This window comes from Python bivittatus, unplaced genomic scaffold (assembly GCF_059951505.1).
Source record: "Python bivittatus isolate LINGU-HERP-01145 unplaced genomic scaffold, Pbiv_v1 ctg000080_np1212, whole genome shotgun sequence".
NCBI lineage: Eukaryota > Metazoa > Chordata > Lepidosauria > Squamata > Pythonidae > Python > Python bivittatus.
In genome coordinates this window covers 12,644,760-12,662,656 of record NW_028277035.1, presented here as the reverse complement: position 1 = coordinate 12,662,656, position 17,897 = coordinate 12,644,760, and the positions used below count along the sequence as shown (strand labels likewise).

The 17,897-nt window shown below is 40.0% G+C and overlaps 1 protein-coding gene across 1 annotated transcript in view; it reads left to right on the top strand.

Moving 5' to 3' along the window:
• Positions 1 to 17,897, top strand: part of ADGRE5 (adhesion G protein-coupled receptor E5) — a 54,734-nt gene that overhangs the window by 26,616 nt on the left and 10,221 nt on the right. Inside the window, exons 3-11 of the mRNA XM_088133554.1 lie at positions 1,276 to 1,425; positions 2,437 to 2,520; positions 3,284 to 3,430; positions 6,073 to 6,207; positions 8,111 to 8,254; positions 12,001 to 12,047; positions 13,235 to 13,327; positions 15,658 to 15,826; positions 16,254 to 16,367. Of these exons, the coding sequence (XP_087989680.1) occupies positions 1,276 to 1,425; positions 2,437 to 2,520; positions 3,284 to 3,430; positions 6,073 to 6,207; positions 8,111 to 8,254; positions 12,001 to 12,047; positions 13,235 to 13,327; positions 15,658 to 15,826; positions 16,254 to 16,367 (1,083 nt within the window). The remainder of the gene's footprint in view (positions 1 to 1,275; positions 1,426 to 2,436; positions 2,521 to 3,283; positions 3,431 to 6,072; positions 6,208 to 8,110; positions 8,255 to 12,000; positions 12,048 to 13,234; positions 13,328 to 15,657; positions 15,827 to 16,253; positions 16,368 to 17,897) is intronic.

The window sequence follows — 17,897 nt, the reverse complement described above, 5'->3', positions numbered from 1 at the left end:
GATAAGCTTGGATCTCCTTACTCTAGAACTATGAACCATGGCCTTTCAAGTGACTGGGATTATTTTAGACACTACAAATCCTATCTCAGTTACCCCAAAACACATTTTCAGGACCTGCCAAACATATTAGGCATTCATAGAGCACTCAGCACCAAGACACTCAATTTATTTCAAATCCTGACACTCAAGAAAATTGGGGTTATCTGAAAATCCTAGATTACAGAAATAAATTTCCAGAGTTGTTGCTCCTGTCGTAATATCTTCTGTCCAAGACTGAGATGAAGGGCAACAGTATGTTCTCATGAGTTAAAATATATCTGAATCCTATTTATGCCAAAGAATAATATAAGGTACTTGGGGTAGAATAGACAGGATGCTATCTTCTTCTCTGTGTGGGTTGGGTTGCAGACTGTTGATACTTCTTTTGGAGGAGATGCTTCTTTTGGAGGCCATGACAAAAGAATAAATCCAGCTTGGAGGATGTATGCTATAGCACAAGCAATAACATGACCTCTTCTAACTAATGTTGCTCTTATCTCTGTATATTCTAAACACATTGCAACTGTTAGAGCAAATCTGATGCAGGCACTGATGACTATGACTCAGGGCATCAGGATTGCCTGGGCAATGATGGAAAATGTTGCAGGCACGAGACATCTTGTTTTCTATAAGATTTCTTCAACTAATATTGAACTAGGGGGTTGGGTGGGGGAGTAAGGAAAAAATGTTGTTAGAGCAGTAGCAGCAGCAAAAAAAAACCCCAAACCCTGCCCCGCCAGAATAAGGAGATGGTACCTTAGCTTTGGTCTCCAAGACTCAGTTCCTCAACTATAAAATAGGAAATTACCAGCGTTATTAGTTTTGCTTGATCAGAATCACTCTAAACAAATCACACATTTCATAATTTAATAATTTTTGTTTAAAAGGGCAATAATCATAATGCAAGAACAACTTTGTATGGCAATGATCAGATTCTTATTTCCAATTTTGGAAAAGCATGGTATGAAAAGAAAAATGGGACACAATATTTTTCTCACCACAGCAGTCCTACAGGACATCATGGATGCATCCTGTATTGATCAGCAAATATATGGAGTGATGGGAAAATGTCCTCCCAAATTTTTTCTCAGTTTGACCCTGCAGACTGCATGACTTCAGCTTCAAGGCACACTTTTTTTCATTTCTCTTCTTCCCTCTATAGATTGGCCATTGAAAAAAACTTTTGAAAATAATCTGATATATTTTTTCCCTAATGGTCTACTGTTTTTCTTATAGCTGTCAATAAATGTCTAAACGATGACTGTGGAAAAAATGCTTCATGTGACAATGACTATGGGAATGGCAGCTGCTCTTGCGAACCATTATTTTGGAGAGAAACAAATAAGAATAAAACTTTCAACAATGGCAGTGAAAATGACTGTATATGTAAGTACTTTCTGGAGCCCTTCTTTCTTTAAGCATGACGCACGCGCTTCCTCCAGCCATCCTGCCCTGAGCAAAAAGAGTTACTGCAGAGGCAGAAGTCGGTCATGTTACTCTGCTGCAGAACTGGAGACAGCTATAGCAAGCTCTCAGTAAACTTGTGTCTTTCTGGCCAGAATTGAAAGGAAGCGTTTCTTGCATCCATAGCCAATTTGAGCTGCTGTCCTGCCACCTGAACTTTTTCCTGACCTCCCCTTTTTTTTTTTACCCTGCTTCAATCTTTGGGGTTGGCATGCATTAAGCCAATTAAATCTCTGAAGCCCTGTTTGCCAATGTTTGTTTCTGACCAGCAGCAATTCCTTGAGATCTTCCAGTGGGCCCAACCAATTTAGGAAACAGTTGCCCACTAGGCTTTTGTATGCTGGGGTTTGCACTCCAAAATGTAGATAAAGCTAGGACAAAATCTAAATCTGATTTAATTGAAATTGATTGGAACTAAATTAATTGACATATACTGATGTAATGTTCTATATATCTATCTAATTATCTGTATTTCCTGTTAAAAATTACAATTTGGAGAATTTGAGAATCTGCCAAAAATATTAGTTATTTGTTGGCTACTGGGTCCCAAGCCAGCCAATAATAATTCATTTCAAATTCTATCACACAAGAAAATTGGGCTTAGCTGAATATCCCTGACTTCTAGGGTTGTTGATCCTATTATAATATATTCTGTCCAGGACTGAGATGGAGGGCAACAATCTTTTCTCATCAGATGGAATATATTTGAACCCCATTTATGCCCAATGGTAAGACAAGGCATTTGGGGCAGGACAGGCAAGATGGTGTTTGGTTCCTTTTTTAATTTTGCAGACTGTTGATGGGCATTTTATACTTTCTTTGGAGGCCATTGCAAAAGAATAAATCCAGTTTGGAAGAGGCATGCTATAGCATGGCCTATAGTGTGGACCCAGTCTAACTAATTCCTTTCTTCCCTCTGTGTATTCTAAACAGCTTGCCGCTTTTACATGAAAGTAAGTGAAAACGATGCATGTATAGCAGGATATCGCTTGTGCCAGGATGATCGAAAATGTTGTGGTAATTGGACATCTTGCTTTCCATAAGGTTGGGTGGAGGGTTGGGGGAGCAATGACCAGCTGTTGCCAGCATCAGAGTTACAATCTGCAGATTGTTTATGACCCCTGCTTGCAGTTTCTGGAGACTCTGAGCCTAAGATCCATGCCCAGGGCAATTAGAAATGGCACTGTTATTTCTACTGTCTCTCATCAGCTTAGAGAGGGTTTTGATAGGATGAATGGAAGCAAAAACAGTTCCCTAGAACATGGATATGGTACCTTAACTTTGGTATCCAACGCTCAACCTTAAAATAGGAAATGGCCAGTGTTGATTCTGCCTGATCAGAATAACTCTAAATAAACCAAACATTTCACTATTTAATAATGACTGCTAAAACAGGGCAACAGATCATAATGCAAGAACAACTTTCATATGGCAGTGATCAAACTCTCTTATTTCCAATTTTGGAAAGACACAATATAAAAACAAAAAGGGGACACATTTTTCCCACCCCAGCAATGTGGATGCTCCCTGTATTGATGGGAAGATCTCTATCCACATTTCTTCTCGGTCTGATTCTGCAGATCGACTAGTTTCCCTTCCTTTCCTCCCTCTTGAGATTGATCTAATAAATAAACAGATAATTTATTTATCTGTTTATTTATTAAAATAATTTTATTAAATTTATTAAAATAATAAAAATAATTTGACATCAGAAATAAATTTCTTCACTGGATTAAATTCTGATGTCAAATTATTTTTTTCTCTAATGGTCTTCTTCTAGTTATTAATAGCTGCAGTTCTAAACCGTGTGGAAGACATGCTATATGTCATTTGGACTGTGGGGACTACTTCTGCCAATGCAGATCGGGATTTCAGTTACCTAATGGGAAAAGTAGGTTCAAGAACATGAATGAAAATAACTGTAAAGGTAAGTGCTTTCTGGAGCCCTTGTTTCTTTATGCATGGCACACTTGCTTATTCCAGGCAAAGCACTGACAGCCCATGAGCAAAGAGAGTTACTGTGGAGGGAGAAGTCTGTAATGTTATGCTGATTATGGCTATGGCCAACTCTCAATAAATTTGTGTCTTTCCACCCTGAGTTGAAAGGAGAGAGTTTGCCGCATCCATAGACAAAGATGTGCAAGAGGATGAAGTTCAGTTGCTGTCCTACCACCTGTACTTTTTCCTCCCAACCTGCTTCAAACATTTGGGGTAGCATGAATTTCTGACCAGCTTGAGATCTTGCAGTGGGCCCAACAAATTTAGGAAACCATTGTCCACTAGGCTTTGGGTCTGCTGGGGATTGCACTCCAAAAAGTATGCAAACTAGGACAAAATTTAAATTTGATTTAATCGATCTTAAAATAATTAAAATAATTGGTACAAACTAATATAATACTCTGCATGTGCTTACTTATTTCCTCTTTTTGTCCTGTTAAAAATTATAATTTGATGGTAATTTATGGAATGGCCATATTCAAGATGTTTGTGAGCGCTATGCATACCTCGGCCTAAGGTTAGGCACTCCTATTTTAGAAGAATTCTCCAAACTCAGCTACCTTTCCTTGGAGTTTCCCAACTGACTTGTGGAAGTAGAGCTATGGATGTCTTGACCTGCAACAGTTACTCTTGATTTCAGAACCAGCCAGTCAGAGCCCAATGGTCCACGAAGATGGCCATTCCAGAAACATATCAAGAAAGGATATGTTAAATATAATTGGAGTAAACATAATGCCAATACTGAGCTAGTGAGCAATGTTCTATGCTATTTTTATTTTAGTGCTACTAAAATGCACATTTGGAGAGAGCATCAGAATATGATTTTCATGATTGACTCGCAGCAGCTGAATATGTTGTTTTTTTACTTGCAACTGAATATTTCAAGTTAAAAAAATATGAATTTTTTAAACTTGAAATGAATACTTGCTTGTTCCTTTGCCTTTTCATTTCGGGGAGGGGATAGTTTTAGGTTTGTTGAGAATACTGTAAACTAGGCTGATACTTTTTTTTTTTCCTAGTGTTATCTTTTGTGGGGGCATTGTTTTAAATTCAGGGTCCTTTTCCTTTTAGGAAAATAATGTATATGCTGCTATCACAGATGGGGGCATTATCTGTTTCACTAAGCTAGAACCTTATTCTTGCAAAATGAAAGAGAGAATGTGATTTCTCCAAAGGGGTTTGTTCCCCTTTCACTTTTCTGCTGTCTTAGTATCCATAGCAGAGCTCTTTGACTCTAATTAAATAACTGGGCTTGAGGATTTGCTACGAATTCCACTGGTTATTCACAGCAAAGTGAACTACAATGTCCTTCCAATGCTTAGCATGTGCAGTTATCCATTTTGTTTGGGTTTGCAGTGAATGGCACAAAAAGTACTGATTATTGTACAGGAAAGGGAAATATTGGGCATCATCCCCATCCTTTCACTTTCATTTTTAATACATGCCTGATGATGAGGGAACAGCTCCAGCTTTGCCTACCCTTCACTTCCTTATGTTGTGCCCGTGACTGAAACTGAGCTTCTGTTTACTTGAAAAATTGGACTTGCTGCTTTCTCTGGGCTCTCTCTGGCTCTCTCTATTAAGCAGATTTCTCAGTTACTTAAAATAGGGAAGTTCAAAATAGATTTATTTGACAACACTCAGCAATAATCCTCATTGTCATCTAACTGCAAAAAAGCGGTCAGCTCTGTTCATCCTTGCCTGAGTGTGAGAATGAACTGGAGAAGAGTGAGCAAGCTGAAAATAAGCTCAGGCAAGCTAGAAGTACTGTGGTTCAGTAGGAAACCAGACTTTGGGGTTAGTGTTCATGTATTCTAGACAACGTTGTCTTCCCTCTGAAAGAGCAGTTTGAAATGTTAGCTTTAATTTTTGAAGCCCTGCATTTCTTATGGTCTGGTCATTTGCAAGGCTGCCTGTCTCATGCATCTCCTCAAGTATGTAGGTCATTGTGACAGCCCTCTTAAAGAGAAACCCAATTTCAGAGCCCTGTCAGGCCGGCAGAAGAGGGCCCTGGCTTTCTCTCACCCTGCTGCCAAGCTGGGGAATGTGCTCTCTTAGGAGTTGCTTTCAAGAGTTAAGACTGTCCTCTTCAGCCAGGTCTGTTGGGTTGTAGTAATAATAATTGGAGCTGCTTTTTACATTTTTATTTTTTCAAACTTAGATTGCCCCATGGATAGAATGGTAGGATCTAAATCAAAGAAATAAAGTAGGAAACGGTTGTCTCTGCTAACAGCTTGGTGCCCCAGCCATAATGCTCATGCAATTCACCACTTCAGAGTTTTTGTCTGAAGTGCATATGTTACAGCATGCTGCTTTGCATAGCTTGCACGGGGAATGGCTTGCCCTTTTGCAGCTCTAAGCAATTTCTTCTTTACTACAACACAGCTTTCCCAACCTGGGCACTCTTCAGTTATGAGGACTCAACACCCATAATCCTCAGTGGCCATGCTGGATGGGGAATTCTGGGAATTGAAGTCCATTCTCCTCTGGAGAATACCCAGGTTGGGGGATGTTGGTATAATAGTTGTGGCATTTTGCCATGTTTCATTTAGCGCTACTTTTTCCCTGCAGACATTGATGAGTGCAAGCAAAATGTTTCCATCTGTGGTCCCAGGGGAAGCTGCATTAACACTGAAGGGGATTACCACTGTAAATGCAAGCAAGGATATGGAAAGAGCTTTAAAGATGATAGAAAGCTATGCAGAGGTACAGCTGAGTGAGAACACAACTTCTATGTTATGCAACCAAAATAATACATGGGGGGTAACAAATCTTAAACCACTACTACAGTGAACTACTTTTGCTGAGTGATCTTGAAGTGATGATAGAGCCAGAGATGGTCAAAGTGCACATGAAGTTGCCAAACAAAACAGATTGTATGAGAAGTTGCTTGGACCCTTGGCTATGCTTGTTAAATTAAGATTTTTTTAAAAGTATTTAAGTTCAAAAGAACCATGATTGTGGGCATTTATTTGAAACATTTTTAGAAATAGAATACCTGTTGTGGGCAAAATTTACTATGGAGAATCAGTTCCTTTCAATCAATCAATCAATCAATCAATCAAATATATATATATATATATATATATATATATATATATATATATTTACTTCAGAGCATGTTCATGGTGGTTGAAATCACTAGTTTCTCTCTTTCTCATAAGAATGGCTGTTTTCTTATATAAGTCTTTGTCAGCTGGCATCCTCCAGATGTGCTGTGCCTAGAACTCCTAGAATTCCCATAGAGTGGCTGGGATTGGAATTACGGAAGTTATACAGTTGCAACAAATCTGGGGATCAAATCAGAGAAAGTTGTATTATATTCTCTCTCTCCTGCTTTGTCTGATAGCTTCATTTCTGTCCATTCATAGTGCTAAAATGGAAGAAAATTAGCTCCTGTAAAAGTTATATTAAATAGCTGAAAGTTGCCAGAACTCATCTTGCTATTTTTTTAATGGATGAAAAAGACATTGAGAAAGGGCTTTCATGGAGCAAAGAGATATAATGACAATCATCCATGACACACTTTCTGGTATACCTTGTGGATATGTACCTGGTGGAATGATAGGCGAATAGTGAATAGTGCTGAGGAATTAGGAGACAAGTTTATGATCCCAGGCAGAGTGTCTTGGTAGCCAGTTTCTTCAGCATCAGTTGAAGACAACTGTTCCATCTGCCATGCTGGAATAAGATGCAATTGCCAATCCAGCTAGCTTGAAATATCTAGAACCTAGAGTGGTGAGAAGATGTCATTGTTATAGCCTGGGCAGAAAATATCTTGGTTTAGTCCTAGTTGCCATCTGTTCACATTCTGTGATTCCACTGATCAGAGATGACTATCTTTGTTGTTGGAAGAGCTTGTGTATCACATGAGAGAAGAGGCTAAGAAAATCATAATATTTGAAAATAATTTGGTAATTGTACAGATGAGTCACCAAGTTGAGGGATTCCTTGAGGCAGTGGAGCAAAGCAACACTGTGGTGCCCTTGACTTGCAACATCAGGAGTAGCAGATGACCCCTAGCAACCCTTGGACAGCCAAGGCCATGTCACTTGAAAATCCTGACTGGCACAGGACTGTAGAGTTCTTTATATCATTCTCATTATCTTATAATTCTTGTTATAATTCTGACAATAATTATTGAATATGTTCTGAATATGTTTGAAGTAAATCTTTAATGGCACGTCTTGTAATACCGCTACAAAATTGTCAAAACTAAGTATCCATATAGTATAAGTATAATGTATACATCAATATTTGCACATGCTGGGGCTTACAGCTTCACTTCTATAACCAGGAGAGTATTTGGAACACACAGTGGGATATTGTTGCATGATCATAGAGCAATTTCCCATTCCACTTCAGGGGGCTCTCAGCTCCAATTAAAGGGCAGATAGAGATATATAACTTGGCCTGTTGCAGTCCATGTGAATGCGTTACTTTGGGTTATGGAAGCATGATTAGAACGTCAGAGAATACAGAATACATCATGGGCAGAATACTTGTATCAGATCTGAGCTTTTTGTTTTGTGTGTTTGCTTCTCATGTCCCTTTTTGAATTTTGAATTCTTGCACTAGTTTTATATTCATCCCCCTTTTGTTTTTATAGATATTAATGAGTGTAACGAAAATCCTTGCGACAAAACTGCCAGCTGCAACAACTATGAAGGAAGTTACTCGTGCTCCTGCCCATCAGGGTATTTCCAATATTCCGATGCTGTCCAGGAGGATAAAACAAAGATAAAATGCAAAGGTAAATTCCAGAGGAGAGGGCAGGGAAAAGGAATTAAGGGCAGAGGCAGCATTCTTACGGGGAACAGCCCTACAATGGCACAGACCACCGGAAGCTTGTTGTCGGGCTTTAGCTGGAGGCAGGGCTGGAACCACTGAGGTACGTTCCCTTACATAGGACAATCCAAAAACTGAAGATGAGTAAGATTTTTTGAAGAAACTTTGAAGCCATTACCAAAAGCATTTCAGCAATTGCAGTTTTCTTCTTCTTCTTTTTTAAAGATCTTTTATCCCGCCTTTCTTATTTTTATGAATAACTCAAGGCAGTGAACATACCTAGTACTCCTTCCTCCTCCTATTTTCCCCACAATAACAACCACCCTGTGAGATGAGTTGGGCTGAGAGAGAGGGACTGGCCCAAAGTCACCCAGCCGGCTTTTGTGCCTAAGCACTCACGGTCTCCTGCTTTCTAGCCTGGAGCCTTCACCACTAGACCAAACTGGCTAACAAACAGTTAAACAAAAATTAGCTTTCTTTATAAATGCAAGGTTCAAACCTCCTTCACTTTAGTTTTTCATCCTACTTTATCTAATAAACTACTTGGCCTCCTCTTTTGTTAAGCTTTTTTCATCTGTCCTTTGTTTTTGCAATGGTCAGCTCTGTTCTTACCTTGTTGTTTACAGACAGTATGAGAAATGACTTTCATGTTAACTTGTATTTAGAGATCATTCTTGTCTTAACTTTTAAGAAATGCACACTTACTATGGTTGCTTTAATACAGCATTATAATTTGGTTTATATTTTACTACAATCTTTTTATTTCTTATTTTTATTTTATTTATTTCTATTATTAGAATTTGATTATAATTTTTATTGTATTTTTATTGTATTTTAATTAATATTTATTTTTTGTTTTGACTGTAAACCACCCAGAGTCACTTCCTAGTGAGATGGGTGGTGACCAAATTTGAAATATAAATAAATATAAATAAAAATAATAAAATTAAATTCCTGCAAGAGAAAAATAATTTTAAAAGATACAACAAAGAGATTCCCTGCTTCCCTTGCTCGGCTTGTTTTACTGGCTCCCTGCGTACAAAGACAATTTGATTCTAGACCTGCCAAGAGTGATCATTTTCTGCTAAGACTACATCTAAGTGGGCTACCTGGGTGTATTATTTTCTGCAGGGGTGGCTCATCTCTGCAGGGGTGACAAGTTTCCACCGATGGCTCATCTCTGCAGGGGTGACAAGTTTCCACTCCCCTGGAAATCTGGTTTGACAGCTTTCTCTTCCAGCCTAAGTGACTGGCCACAATGAGCCCCCTCTGGTCTCCAGTTCTGGCTCATTAAGGCAGTTCTGGGGTTAGGAGCATTGCTTGCCAGAGCCCAGAAGTTCACATGGGAAAGTCTATGGGACTTTCCCATGGGATTTGGACAAACAGGCTTCATGCAATTAGAATATCTGAAAATGTATTCCAGCATAGTCCTGGGTAGATATGGAATACCAGATGGCTCAGCAAGCCATCATTGGAGAAAACTCTTCTCAAATTGCACAGTTCCCAGTGCACCCTAGTGTTTAAAAATATTTTATTCTGCCCCTAGTGTTCAGGCTTTTAAAATTTTGGACTAAGAGCCGAAAGGACTCTATAGTTGGGTCAACATTCAGAAAATAGAGCATACATAAATGGCTGCAGAGTCTTATAATTTAAACTTGTTCTCCTGTGCAGCTGTACCTCATTAGAAAGCTGAAGAATGGTGCCTTTTCCATCCCTTCCCGGGACCAGTCCTTGGGCCTTTTCTCATCCCTCCTTTGCCTCTGCCATTGCCATTTCCACTCCATGCTGCTTCACTGGATTAGATGTTTCTGGAAAGCTTCTGTCCTTGATTTGCACGGTGACTTTTGGCAAATCTTATTCAGCCTCTTTTTTTGATAGACTAATACACTGCATGCACAATTATTAGGCAAGTCGTATTTTTGAGGATGAATTTCATTATTGAACAACTACAGTGCTCTTGGTCAATCCAAAATGTTAATAAACCTCAAACCTGAATATTTAAGAAAGTAAAAGTGAAGTTTTGACTTTCTTAGGAGCATATCTATGTGTGCACAATTATTGGGCAACTATTAGTGTGCAGAATTATTATGCAACTAAATGAAAAACTAAAATTCCCCCATCTCACTCGTTTATTTTCATCTGTTAAAGTGAGAATAATAAACAACTCAAAATTTACAAATAAACATTTCTGACATTTCAAACAAAAAATCAGTGACCAATGTAGCCGCCCTTCTTTGCAATAACAGTCATAAGCGTTCCATTCATGGAGTCTGTCAGTTTCTTGATCTGTCGACGATCAACTTTTTGTGCAGCAGCAACCACAGCCTCCCAGACACTGTTCAGAGAGGTGTACTGTTTTCCTTCACCGTAAATCTCCCGTTTGAGAAGGGCCCACAAGTTCTCAGTAGGGTTTAGGTCAGGTGAGGAAGGGGGCCATGTCATTATTCTTTCATCTTTGAGGCCTTTACTGGCTAGCCATGCAGTGGAGTACTTCGATGCATGCGATGGAGCATTGTCCTGCATAAACATCATGGTCCTCTTGAAAGATACAGACTTTTTCCTGTACCACTGCTTGAAGAAAGCGTCTTCTAAAAACTGGCAGTAGGTTTGGGAGTTGATTTTGAGTCCATCTTCAACCGGAAAAGGTCCAACTAGCTCATCTGTAATAATACCAGCCCATACCAGTACCCCACCTCCACCTTGCTGGCGTCTGAGTCGAAGTGGAGCTCTGTGCCCATTACTGATCCAGCCACGGGCCCATCCATCTGGTCTGTCAAGAGCCACTCTCATCTCATCAGTCCATAAAACCTTTGAAAAATCTGTCTTCAGATATTTCTTGGCCCAGTCTTGGCGTTTCAACTTATGTGTCTTGTTCAGTGGTGGTCGAGTTTCATCCTTCCTTACCTTGGCCATGTCTCTGAGCACTGAACATCTTGTACTTTGGGCACTCCAGGTAGGTTGCAGTTCTGGAATATGACAGCACTGGAGGATAATGGGTTCCTGGTAGCTTCACGTTTGATTCTTCTCAAATCTTTGGCAGTTAATTTGCATCTTTTTTTCTCAACACGTTTCTTGAGACCCTGTTGACTATTTGCAACAAAATGTTTGATGGTTCTGTGGTCACACCCCAATATTTTAGCAATTTCAAGAGTGCTGCATCTCTCTGAAAGACTTTTTACAAGTTTTGACTTTTCAGAGTCAGTTAAATCTCTTTTTTGGCCCATTTTGCCTGAGGAAAAGAAGCTGCCTAATAATTATGCACACCCTCCCTCATTACACAAATACACATCACCTGATATGCTTATATCCAATAAGCATTCAGGTTTATACAGCTTGGAGGTGGAAAATATGCATAAAAATGATGATATGCATCATCATCAAAATACTCACTCGCCTAATAATTGTGCACACAGTGTAGAGATCTGCCTTGTGGCACTGTTAGAAGGACCAAAACAATAACAAGCATTTGATATGGGAAAAGTACCACGCATAGTTCTTCTTCAGCTGCATTATTAGGCCCAAGGAAGAACTTTTTTCACTGCATCCTGAGACTTGGCCCTGTTAGTTTCCACTCAGAAATAGATAGAGTTAATGTGGACTGGTCAATACAAAGTACAACCTAATGTGCTTCAGAAAAAGGAAGGCAAATAAAATGAAGAGATTTTTAGAAATGAAAAATATTTTTCCATAAATTGTTTGTTGTGTCCTCAGAATTCAGATGGCCCATGCCTTCACCGAATAGCTGTTCAGAGGGACAGGTGAGTCCTAAATACTTAGACCTTGAAGTCAGGATGACATTTATAGTATGCATAGAATAATCCTAAAATTCTCCTGTGGTGGAATGACCAGAAGATGTTGTGGAAGTGCTGCTCCACTGACAAAGATGGAAGTGCTCCTGCAGGTTGGCACTTGTACCTTGGAGGCTCCCAGGGTCCTGAGAACATACATATGCCACCTGTGGAGTTCCTGCTTGTGGAGGGACAGTACTGTGGCATGTTGTGTGGGGGCTGCATATGGGCTTAGGCCTGCAGGATACATGGCCCCTTCATTCTCTTTGGCCTGATACACTCATCAACTGGATCTAAAAGAGCATTCACACTGGAGATGGCTTGAGTTCCCTCTCGTAATAGTTCGTGTGAAGAGACACAGGAGGAAAGAGGCATCTGTTTCACCCACTTTTAGCCCAATGGGCCAGCACATCTCTGGATGCAGTAGTATTTCCACCATGGATCTTCAAACGTAGGTTCACTTTCTCACTTGAGCAATTCAGCATTGTCTCTGAGCAGCAGCCTAATGGCCTTTTAAATGAAAAACAGCCCCACCTAACATTACAATAGGATTTAATGACATGATCTGCCTAGGTTAAGCAAACTCTGAAGAGTTGCAGGTAGTTATTGCATTGAAGTGCCTCAACCTAGTAACTAGTATGTTTTGCCTTGTAACCTTAAGGATCAGAAGCTAGGTTTTTAAGAAACCAAACTAGGATTTTTCAGGATACTAAAGTAAATGGCACATACGGCTTCTACATTTATGTTATGTAGGAGTAAAATATATTAGATCTCTGCAGGACTGGACTCAAGCATTTGATCTTGGGAAAAGACCCTTGTTCTAAGGTATCACACTGCAGTCATGCTCCCATGTTCTCCCAAGCAAATTTAGAGCTTGAATCCAAACTGCTGCCATCGCACAGAGCCTTAAATATATCTGGTGCTGGTTTATTTGTTCACCAAGACAGATGTGGAAATTATTCTCCTGGAATTTTACTCTTGACGTTTGTTTGTTTGTTTGTTTGTGAAAAAAACTTTCAAAACTTTAGTTTTCTATCCAGTATAGTATACATATAATGGCAGTGAATTATAGGCCTTTGTTTGATTTCGTATTTCTTCACTGCAGTTCTCCCCCCATCCTCGTCCTTAATGGTGTTTGGGGGGGGGTTGTTTTGCAGAGTCTCCATTGCAACATTACTACTCAACTGGAACACCTCTTCAGTTCACCGCCAAATGTGAGCAGCCAAGTAGATTCAGAGAAGCAACTGAGGGTATGTTCTTTGCTGGCTCGGAGGAAAAGGCACCTCGGGAAAATATGTGGGGAGAGAAGCTGACAGGAGATGCTTTGAAGGCAGCTCCTTGCCTTGCCTCCACCACATACTAAGACCAAGAACAGCTCAGACTTTTGGCATTTCTCACATTGCACATGATTGCACAACATTGCAGTCTAAAAGGGTATCACAGGAAACTCCACATTCACTAATCAAATAACAGTTGGTTCTTTGGGTTTTTTTGCGTTTCCTGCCTTTCTCCAACAAATGTACCCTCAAACTAGATAGGAGGGTGTATGTGGTTTTGCATGACCCCTGCTCTGCTTTCTATTCTTCATTAATGGGCTTTGCAAGCTAAGCATCCTAGGCTAAATGGTGGTGTAAAAATCCTGGGAAACTGTTGCAGTTTAGTTTGGGGGGTACAAGGGGTACTTGTTTAAAGGTAAAAGAAGCAGCAGCCGGGTTCACATTTTTTCATGCGCGCTGCAAGTATTTTATTTTCTCTCTCAGCCAGGAAACTTCTGCTTCCCAGCTGTCCATTGCTGCAGACCTTGCTTCGGCCTCCTTCATTTGCATCCTGCCCTTCAAGCTTCTCTTCTGCCTGAAGGCTCCCTGAGCCACCCACCCCTTCCCCATCACTTAACACAAACAAGGATTGCCCAGTGCTGGCCAGGGCAGCTCAGTTTAGAGGCTGCCTACGACCAATCCCAGCTGTGTGCATCATATGGAAGGCGGGTGGGGAGAGGGAGGGAGGGGGGAGGGAGAAAGGAAGAAAAGCGGGGTCAGCATCAAATAGAGGGCTGGTAGACAAAACTTTTATTCTGAGTATAAAAAAAACAGAAGCCTCCACGCATTTCAGCTGGTAAGAGGCTAGCAAATAGATAAAGCCATGTCACCAGCCATTAACTCTCAGAAAGGTATTTCTGCCTCCCAGAATGATGTAGAATAACACCCTTACATGAATTCCTTTAAAAAGTAAACAACAGCTAAAACATGTATTACTATTCCAGTCACACATACTATTTTGTATGACTTTTAAAAAGCAAGGAAAAATATTTGAGTTGGAATAAGAATAACATGCAAAAAATAATTCAAGTGAATATCTGCAGTATATAGAAACATGCAGTGTATAACAGCATCACCATCCTTTTTATTGACAGACCCCTGGCTGGGCTGTGGTCATAGGTCCTTTAATTGTGAATTTCCAAATAGATCACAGCCAGTTGTTAATGATGAAGGAACCAGTTTTCATAACACCCAAATGCCCATTTGATTAAGAATGCAAGGGCATGAAGCTCATTGTCTACAACTGCTGTTCCTAGGTTGATCATTTATGTAGTACATGAGGATACAAATCAGTGTATAAACTAATATATTCAATTTGTCTCAAATCAATGGAGCCTTCTTTTTAGCAGTTGTGTTTTGAATAAGGAATTAATGTGCAGAATATTTCTTTACATACTCCTCTCCCCTCACCCCACCTCAATTAATCGCAAGTGATTTTCTGAGAAATTTGGAAAAACTGAAATGATTTTACTGTAAAAATGGGAGATTTTGCTTTGATAGTCTGTTTTGAGGGGGACATACCAATCTTGCTTTGGGTTTTTTTTTTTGGTTCTGTTTTTTTTATTGGCTTTGCCACTCAAGTACTTTCTAGCTGTTTTGTGGCCACAACTGTCATCATCTCAATCAACTTGATAATTAGCTGTGTTTGCTGGAAATAATGGGTGTTCTAGCCCCAGAACAACTGTAGGATGAGGGAAAGCTGATGATGTAACACATTAGGTCATATTTTCATCCATTGGCAAGGATCCCGAACCACATGGGGCCAAAATGTGGCATTTTGAAAATGTGCCATAGGCCTACCCACAGAATGGCTCCAGTGGAGTCAGTGGCCAATCATAGTACCTACAGACCAGAAGACATTCTTTTTCCACCTCAGCTTTCATCTTTTTTGGGGGGTGGGAGGGCACACTTCCAAACAAAGTACTTTTCTCTGAAATTGTACAGTCTGTGTGGGACCCAGAGGCGTTCCTGGCCATAAAGACGATGCTTGATGCCAGTGCTCTACTTTATAGCGTGCTAGCTTACCATTTAATTTTTTTAATTAAAAGAATCTTTTAATGGAATAACAATGGAGGCATCACCAGGTGTACTCAGTAGGCTACTGGTAAAGAGACAGATTATCTCTTAGAGATAACCTAAGAATCCTGCTGAAATTCACCATCCCTGTGCTTATCTATGCACAGTGGCTTTAATAATGCACCAGAGTGAGTCTCTGAGTGCCAGCTTTTCCCATAAACACCAGTGTGTCATATCTTCCATCTTAGAAAACACTGGACACACTGGACAATCTATTGATCTTGATGAAGGATGAGAATAAGGAGCAAAAACACCAGGTGGCCACTGAGATGATGAAACTGATGGAGGCCTGGCTCAGAATGTTTGCATTTGCCCTACCCAGGGGGAACACTGCCATCAGGTCCAGTGCAGGCACAGGTTAGTATACGGAGTTGGGGTGATTTGAGATTTCCCTAATGGCATTGCCCAGGAATTTTCTCCTTCCTCCCCTGCAAAGGCACTTCCTTTGTGTCTTAGCCATCCCTAACCTGGTGTCTTCCAGATGAATTAGACTGTGGTTGATTGGGAATGTTGGGGGATATACTACTAGGTATCTGGAGAGGTCCCAGGATGGGAAAGCTCTTTTGTGCCATTGAACTTTCTGAGGAGGAGGCCAGTTTTGAAACATGAAATCAGCTCTCCTTCCCCAGTTTCATCCTGCTTTATGGTAGATCTCCCCCTTGCTGAGTAAATCTGTTGCCTGAATAGTTGGAATATTTTGAAGAAAGTGATGTTTGTTTCAAAGATTCTGCCACTTGCCCTTTTCTGTTCCCTGTTAACTTTGTCATCTCCCTTTTCATAATAGAATTGGCAATAGAAATCAGGACAGCTGAGAACACAAGCCAAAGTCTGGCGCAACCGTGGCTGAATGAAACACAGATGGAACTAAGCTGGGAAGCAGCAAGCAAGGAGGGAGAAGGTGAAAACCAGCAGTGAAACGATGGGGTGGTGTGTGGGTGTGCTGTGAGAAGAACAGAATGCCTGTAATGGCCTGGAAAAGCTGAGGGGAAGGCAGCAGAAGAGCTCTTCTTGGGTCAAAGCTGAGGGGCCAGACTGTGGGTATGGGAGAGAGGTTCGGTTCTCTTGGGGAGCAACGTTGTCATAGGAGTAATTAGTTGAGAAACTTACATCAGTGGCAGGTGCAACACATTTTCTTGCTCTCTCGTTTCTTTCCCTATTCAGCAGATTGCTGCAGAAGAGATGGGTAGTTCTTGCCAAGGGTCTAGATGACTGGTGGAGGATTTTCTTTCTTACTCCATCTCCTTCCTTCCTTACTCCGTTTCCTTCCTTCCTTACTTTGTCTCCTTCTTTCTGCCTGTTTTCTTTTTCTTTATGAGCTTGTGACGCCACTACACTTCTGTTCCACTCAGCATCACTTAGGCCTTGAGCAGTACATTGCCTTTCCAGGGGAATGGGCAAAGAGGTAGAATCAAGGTACCATGATGGGCCAGGAGAGGGAAAAACCTGGGAGCGTTTTCCTTGCAGCTGGTGTGAATATAGATTAAGAGAAGTGAAGAAGCAACTAATTTTGAAGATAAAATAAAATAAAGTTTTATTTTAAGAAAAATAACGGCAAGAGAAAAGGGTTGTTAATTTTTTTCTTACCATATTAGATGAGAGGGTTGTTCAAAAGAGCTGATTGGGAAAATGTTCAGGACACAATTTTGGATTTAATGTATGGAATTCCTTGCAACTAGTGATGACCTTGAATAACTTTTAAAATATATTTGACCAAATACAGCATCCATATTTCTAAAATATTTCTGAACACATGTTGTGGGGGAGAGATTTAAGGGAAAGATTGTCTCTGTTTGAGCTTCCCAGAAGCATCAGTCTATTCATGTTTGCCAACAAAATATTAAACAGGATGGACTTTTGGTCTGATGCAAGACAATTCTTATTTTTTGAAGAAATGACGGAGGCAGCTTCTTTTTGTGTTGATAAGTCTCTTAAACCTTGATGACACATGAACACAATAAAAATTTTAATATATATTTTTATTGAACATGGGGAAATATATAAACAGAAGGAGAAGACAAAAAAGGCAAAGAAATAGAATCAGGTGAATAAACAAATATGTTAACATTATAATTTTCCATTATTCCAGTAAGTGATTGGAGATAACTGAATATACTATGTTGTTTAAATACTTGAAAATTATAATTAAACTCTTCACAGAATATAAATTTCCAGAGCAACAGACTGCAAAATAAATGGTTAACTGGGAATTACACAATGAGACTGTGGAGAGAGAAGAGTATTAAAAAAAAATCTGTATGAATACCTTTCCAAAATCATACAAGAGAAAATTCCCTGCTGTGCTAGTTCTCTGCTTTCACACAGGCCTGAATTTGCACGTACCATTTCCTTCCATTGCCAGTTTAAACAGACAGAGTCCACTCAACTATTTTAAGGCTCACTGCATTTTCCTGCTTTGGATTGTCTCATC